General features: G+C 39.8%; 1 protein-coding gene across 2 annotated transcripts in view; it reads right to left on the bottom strand.

Moving 5' to 3' along the window:
• Positions 1–6,661, bottom strand: part of LOC101991257 (zinc finger protein 420-like) — a 74,695-nt gene extending 68,034 nt beyond the window's left edge. For both annotated transcript variants that reach the window (XM_026778362.1, XM_026778360.1), the window contains exons 1-3: positions 6,470–6,661; positions 4,498–4,588; positions 1,556–1,643 (exon numbers count right to left, since the gene is read on the bottom strand). In XM_026778362.1, coding sequence (XP_026634163.1) covers positions 1,556–1,585 — 30 coding nt within the window. In that variant the 5' untranslated portion in view covers positions 1,586–1,643; positions 4,498–4,588; positions 6,470–6,661. The remainder of the gene's footprint in view (positions 1–1,555; positions 1,644–4,497; positions 4,589–6,469) is intronic.
• Positions 6,662–7,307: the final 646 nt, after the last annotated feature.

Genomic DNA, 7,307 nt, shown 5'->3' with positions numbered 1-7,307 from the left:
GCCTCTGCCTCCCAAATTCTGGGATTAAAGGCGTGCACCACCGCCTGGCTAAAAACTTATTTTTAAGAAAAAATATTGCCTTTTCAACATCTGGTGCTGGCAAAACTGGATTGAGGGGAAGAATGAAATTAGATTCTCATCTTTCATTTATATAAAAATCCATTCAAAATGTATCAAAACCCTTATTTAAAACCAGAAACACACAGAAACCTTGAAAACTTAGGGAATACCCATGAGGATATTGGGATGGGCAAGGACTTATTGATTACAATGAACACCAACAGCACAGGAACTGACCCAAGTGTCAATAGATGGGACAACATGAAAAGCAAGAGTTTCTGTCCATCAAAAGGAATAATCAGCAGCGCACACAGACACCTACAGAGCAGGAGAGAATCTGTGACACTTTGGATAGGGGCTCATATATATAATTTACAAACAATTACGAAAATTAAATACCAAGGAAATAGAAGTGTCAATAAACAAATGGGCAAATGAACTGAAAGACAAATTTCAAAGACATATACACAAATGGCCAATAAATACTGCAAAAAGTGTTCAGGATCCCTAAAATGCCATCACGGAAACACAAACTAAAACTACATTGAAATACTGTATCACTCTAGGTAGAGAATGGCTGTCATCAACCAATCTGACAAATGTTAGAGAGGATGAGGAGAGAAAGGAAGCCTCATAAACTGTTGCTGTAGGTGGGGGAATGTAAATTAATACAGTCATTATGGAAATCAGTTTGTACATTATTGAAAAACTTGAAGAGAGAATTAACATATGACCCAGCAACATCAATCCTGGGAATATAGCTGGAGAAATCTACACCCCAATATAAAGATATTTACACCCATGTTTACTGCTTCTGCATTCACCACAGCAAAGTATTAGAAGCTACCTAATTATCAAAAGATAAATGGATAATGAAATGGTATTTATATAAAATGGAATACTATCTAGCTAAAGAGAAACATGTAATAAAAATTTGCAGGAAAATGGATGGACTTCAAATGTGTAATATTAAATGAGGCCATACAGGGTCAGATAGAAGAAACCACATTTTTCCTCATATGCAGAATCTAGCCAATATTATGTGTATATGGAGAGAATGTATATGTGGGCACAATAAAACATGGAGAAAAGAGAACAAGACAGGTTAAATACCAGGGTTGAGGTAGGATTGAATGCAGGTAATGATCACATGTTATGACACAGGATATAAAGCTAATTGCCTTTCTAGCTCTAATTCTGCCACAGATTTTTTTTCATGGTAGATAAGTTCATAAAAATATATTCAATAACAAAAATATAAAATCCCATGTTAGGCTGCAGAGCTTCTGTTCCCAATGACGACTCTAACCGCATAAAAGTACATTGAGTTGCCTATTCTTTAGGTCTGGCTAATTGCAGTGTGTGATTTTGTTGTTGTTTCTTAGAATATTTTTCATAATAAAATTCAAAAATTACCAGAAGCAAAAAATCAAAAGAGTTGGCATATCTGAATATATAACATTTCTATTTAAAAAAAGTCGATAGGATCACTGACCTGGGACATGCTTACTGGAGAATCAGTCATTTCTTTCTGTTTTTCTTGAGTTTTTCTTTCAAGATCAAGGAATAGATGGCTTGCTGCCCTTTTATATAAGGGGTCAAAAAGAAAGTGCAAAAATTAATACTGAAAGCTGTTAGGGAAGAATGACAAACTACTTGAAAAGACCCAAGCAACAGAATATGACCAGGTGTTCAGACAATGATTCCAAATCCACAAGAGCATGGAACAACATTTGAAGCTTGAAGAGAAAATTACCATCAACAATATTGTTGCATCCAGGAAGTTATCTTAAAATTGATGGAGACATTAATTGCATTTCAAGATATTTTCAAGTTAACATGTTTGATTTCTCTAAGCTTTGCAAACAATAAATAGAGGCAAAATTTATACAGGAGAATCAGTGGATTTATCCATGAGACTATAGGAAATAATAAATTTCAAGTGAAGAATAGATAAATACAGGAGACCTAGGAAGTAATCATTCATGGGCAAAATAACAAATCACTAATTCTCACAGAGCAGAGAAATATTACTATTAAACCAACCAACAACAATATCAAAAATGAAAACATAAGGAATAAAAACCCTAGCAACAAAATACCTATCCACCCTGGAAATCATTATGGAGAATCTACAATTAAATAATATTTCCTCAAGTAAGTTAACTCAAGTGAGTTAAACAACTCAAACACATGACCCAGCTGTTTCCATCCCTTGGCATATGCTCAAAGGACTGAACATCCTACTCCACAGATACCTGCTCAGCCACGATCATTGCTGTTCTACTCACAATAGCTACAAAATGGAAAGAGGCTAAATGTCTTTCATCTGACAAATGGATAGTGAAAATGTGGTACATACACACTATGGAATACTATTCAGCTGTTCAGAAAATTGAAATCATGAGCTTTGCAGCTAAATGAATGGACTTGTAAAAGATCATATTGAGTGAGGACCCAGAAAGACAGTCACTGCATGTTCTCTCTCATAGGAAGTTCCTAGCTCCAAATCTTCAGATGTCAGTATACAACCTGGAATGACTGTAGTAACAAGAAAAATAAAGAGACCAGGTGTGGTAGCTCATGCCTTTAATCCCAGCACTTGGGAGGCATAGACAGGCAGATCTCTGAGTTGGAGGCCAGCCTCATCTACAGACTGAGTTCCAACACAGCCAAAGATATATGGAGAAGCCCTGTCTTGAAAAAAAAAAAAAAACTCCAAACAAACAAAGTAAAAAGAGAGTGCTGTGGAATGTGGATGAGTAATAGAGAGGGGAATAATGGAACAAGTGATGTAAAAAGGCAATGGAAAAACAGGGAGGGATTTAATTATGGAGAAGGGAAAGATGTAAACAGAGAAGGAGGGTAAAATAATAGTAAGGATGTTTAAAAATTCATAAGAAGTCATATTATTATTCACCCACCAAATATGACTACAATACATTTAAATCTGTGTAAGCATATACATTTAGAATGTAAAGGAAAATTTCCCATCTGAGATAATAATGTTCCCACAAGATTCATAGATTTTTCTAACAAAACCACCAACACCAGACATGAGAAGTCTATTTTGAAATTGTTGATCAGATCTGTCCAAGAGATTCCCAAAACATTACAGGTTACTGCACTTGTTCATGGTTGCTTCCCAGAGGTAGAAGGTGAGTGAAAGAAGCTATGCACTTCAGTCACAGACGCCAGAGGACTCAAGATGGATCAGAATTTATGGCTTCCTGCCTGAGGGCTATCTTTCATGGTATCTGAAGTTAACATGCACACTTTCAAAGGAGGGAGTCAACCGACAGTCCTATCCAGCTACAATACTTAGGACCCACAACAGAGATCTGCACTGCACAATAGACATAAGGGTGCAAGAGCGGCACACATATCTAAATGGGAAGCAACAGCTTACTAGTTAAACTTAAGACACTTCCAAGAAGAGGGAAATCATGCCTAGTAATGGAAACCTAGCCAGTCTCATTGGGGTTAGTGGAGCCATGGATCTTGGAGAAGAACCTATAACCACTATCCATCACTCACAGGCACTCTCCATCTTCAGCCTACAGGCCCATAGTATCCATAGGCACCATTCTGTCGGCTGAAGATGGATGCTGCAACATACAAAACTTTGGGTGACTGTCGAGGCAATGTGATGTCAATTCTAGTGTTTTGGAAGTTGCTTACAATGCACTTCCTGTTTACTTAGGTAATACTATGTCCTTCTGGAGTCTTTGACAAAGTTTAAGAAAGATAGTTATAATTATAAAAGATAGATTAGATATAAAACTTTAGACTCACAAAGATAGGATAGATAATATTTTCCTTAATTTGACAAATATAAATGGACTAAATATTATAACTATAATTCTTGCTTGATAACGGTTTTGATATATGTAATTTTACTATGTTAAAGTTAAAAGCTTCGTTTTTATTTAGACAGAAAAGGGGAGGTGATGTGGGATTTCCCTCTGTATGATGTGAATGTGTATTGTTATCATTGATTAATAAAGAAGCTCCTTCGGCCTATGGCAGAGCAGAGTAGAGCAAGGCAGGAATTTCAAGCAGATATAGAGGAGAAAAGAAGGAAGAGTCAGAGAGATGCCATTTAGCTGCCAAAGGAGAGATGCTAGAGAACCTCATGGTGATACATAGATTAATAGAAATGGGTTAATTCAAGATGTTAAGAATTAGCTAGAAATATACATGAGCTAATTGGCCAAGAAGTGTTGTAATTAATATAGTTTCTGTGTAATTATATTTGGGTCTGTGCACCTGGGAAACGAATAAGCAGTCTCTGCCTACACACTAGGGCAATTCTGAGATCTTTCCCAGTCTCTGGAATTTTTTCTAGTGAAACAGAATGTGGCAAACTGATTGTATGTCCCACTTACACATTATCTTGAGCCCCTTCCCATCCCTTCATCAATCTCTCCACCATACCTGGATCCTTAGCTACTCTCTCCTTCCTCTTCACCTTTCAGGCCTCTTTGTTCTGCTCCACAGGTGAGCATGTCTGGGTGATCAGTGAGCCCTGCACATGAGAAAGATTCTTCAGAAAGCACAAAGATTTCTCACACAGAATTGCTCTGTGGATAAAGAGAAAACTAAATAAAGGATTCTACAAATGATTCCCCAGTTGTCCTGCAGGGTCAGCACACTCAAAATATTTAGGAAGCATGTTCAGTTAGTGTCACTTGAATGCCACTTCTAGTCACAGATCAGTCAAATCTCAGGGACAGAAATGGAACTGAAAAACTGGTATGAGATTATTATACACTAGTGATGTTCACAATTTATCATGGACCCAATATGACGGAAGCCTCACACCTCTCAAAGGGGCACACACTTGCAGAGTAGTTTGTCAAGAAACCCTAAGGAGGAATAAGAGAGACTACAAGCAAACTATTCCCACCCACAAAAACCAGACTGCTGCAACTCTGCAACATCCAGTCTCTGTACAAAAACCCCTGAACCGAGTCCAGGCATTACTTTTCTCCTGGGAGAAGTCCAGTCACACCACTGGTGTCAACAGACCACAAAATAAAACACAACAGTTAGAAAGGTTGTGTTGGTGCACACCTTTAATGACTGGCAAGTCATGAGGAGCCAGAGGTGGGTAGAACTATGAGTTCCAGTTTAACCTGGTCTTCACGGTCAGTTTTGAGCTAGGCAATTAATTCAGACCTCAAATAAAAGAATCAGGAAAAGGAAAAGAAAAAAGAAGAAGGAGGAGGAGGAAAAGGAGGAAGAAGAAAGAAAGAAAAAAGAAAGAAAGAACAGAAGAACAGCAGTTTGGTCATCTAGGGACAGAGTGCTTTTCTTTGAATAAGGAGAGGAGAGAAGACTATTGTAGACATTTTTCTGATATAGATGAGTGATTATAATTATTTAAGAGATGTATTTAGTACTACCCTAAACAATACCTTTTCAATTTTTTTCCCCTAAGATGCATCCAACATAGGGTTCCTCTGTGCAGCCCCAGCTATCCTTAACCTAATTCTATTCTTGCTCTGTAGACTACGCTGGCAAGAAATGCCAAGATCCACCTGTCTCTGTTTCCCAGATGCTGGAATTAAAGGCGTTGCCACCACCACCATGTGGCTTTTAATCGTTCTAACTGTTAAAATATGGTGACTTAATGCCATAAAAAAGCATAGTGTGCTTTTTCAGGCTCTAAATTGCACATTATCTTTTTTTTTTTTCCTTGTTGACATAGGGTCTCACTATGAAGCTCTGACTGTCCTGGAACTCAATATGGAAACCATGCTGGCCTCCATCTCACTGAGGTCTCTGGCCGTCTTTGCCTCCCCAGTCTTTGCCTCACTAGTGGTGGGACTAAAGGTGTATGCCTCCAAGCATGTCAAAACATTTTTCAGAAAGCTGTATTTACATTAGAGTCCATACATCTCAGATGAAAAAATAATGGTGGATAAAAAGTTGTCTTTTATATGTTTGCAGTCATAACTATGGAAATTGCAAAAAACTATCCTTTCTGATTCAATTACATTCGCAGGCGTTCTTTTCTTGACAAATATATAAAAGCGCTCCAAGAGTCAAAGTCCCTAATCCTATGCCATTCTGTTGAATAGGGAAGTGGTTTAACGTGGATGTTAGCCGCGATAAACACAAATTTAAAAAGCCTGGCCCTTTCTACCGTAGCAAAGAGAACCGTGTTTGCAAATATCAACACATAAATTAAAATACTCTACTACATTATTTTTATAGTAATATTTTGGAAATAAAGATCAATAAAAAAGAATCAGGACTGGTCCAGTCTTATTATGTAAAATTTATCGACAAGGGAAGACATCCACAGCGGAATTTCAGAGCCAGCTTGCTTGTGAACAGCAGAGAAACTGCACGCACCCCTGGTCCCTTCCGTGCTGGGTCCCAGCCCCGCAGCTCCTCTGACCTGGGAGGTTCCAGGGCCGCCGGGCTGCGGTTCCCCCACTGCGCTGCTGACTTTCCCAGGCCGCCCCGCGGCGACAGCGGCTCCCGGGAGTTTTCGCGTCCCCGTGACACCCGCCGCGTCCTCCGCATTCAGGTCTGCACCACACGGTTCCACAAGGTGCAGGCCCTCTAGTAACGAGATGGAATAGACACTCGACACTTCCGGCTTTGACGCCTCAGTCCACTTCCGGGTCCTCTTACACTGTTTCCCAGCTTCCGTTTACGTCACTACTCTAATTCCTCCCACTTCTCCATCTCCTTTGTTCCCCAACACTCAAGTTCCTCACACCCTCCCAAACGCTTTTTCACTAGAGAGTCTCCGTCCCACTGAGACCGGTCCCGCCCACTCCGTCTCAGGCTGCCTTCCACACAGCTCCAGCTGTCAGGCTGCCCTGGACCCGCTCCGCACATCTCCCCACATGCTCGCTGCCAGCCTAGACCACAAGTGATCTAGGAGGACGCTGCATCCGGGTGTCTGACCCTACAGTGAGTTCTGAACCTTCCTTCAGATAAAAGACAGGCCCGCCTAACCTCGACTTGACTACCAGACTCCCGGGTTACCTACTTAACCAAACGATAACACGCTAAATTAAGATGCCAGCTTCCCATCGCCAACACAAACATAACAAGCCCAGACCAAATTCTGACATTTTGATTTTGGGAGAATCATTTCAGGAACTTGGATTTTGAAAAGAAATGGGTGTCTTATGTTGGTGGTGAGTCTATTCCTAATAGCCCACCGGTGAGTTTCTCCCGCGCTGTACTGCTCTCACCACTAGATGGTGGTCTTGTCTTTTACT

Source organism: Microtus ochrogaster, unplaced genomic scaffold, assembly GCF_000317375.1.
Source record: "Microtus ochrogaster isolate Prairie Vole_2 unplaced genomic scaffold, MicOch1.0 UNK130, whole genome shotgun sequence".
Taxonomy (NCBI): domain Eukaryota; kingdom Metazoa; phylum Chordata; class Mammalia; order Rodentia; family Cricetidae; genus Microtus; species Microtus ochrogaster.
This window is presented reverse-complemented; position numbering and strand designations above follow the sequence as displayed.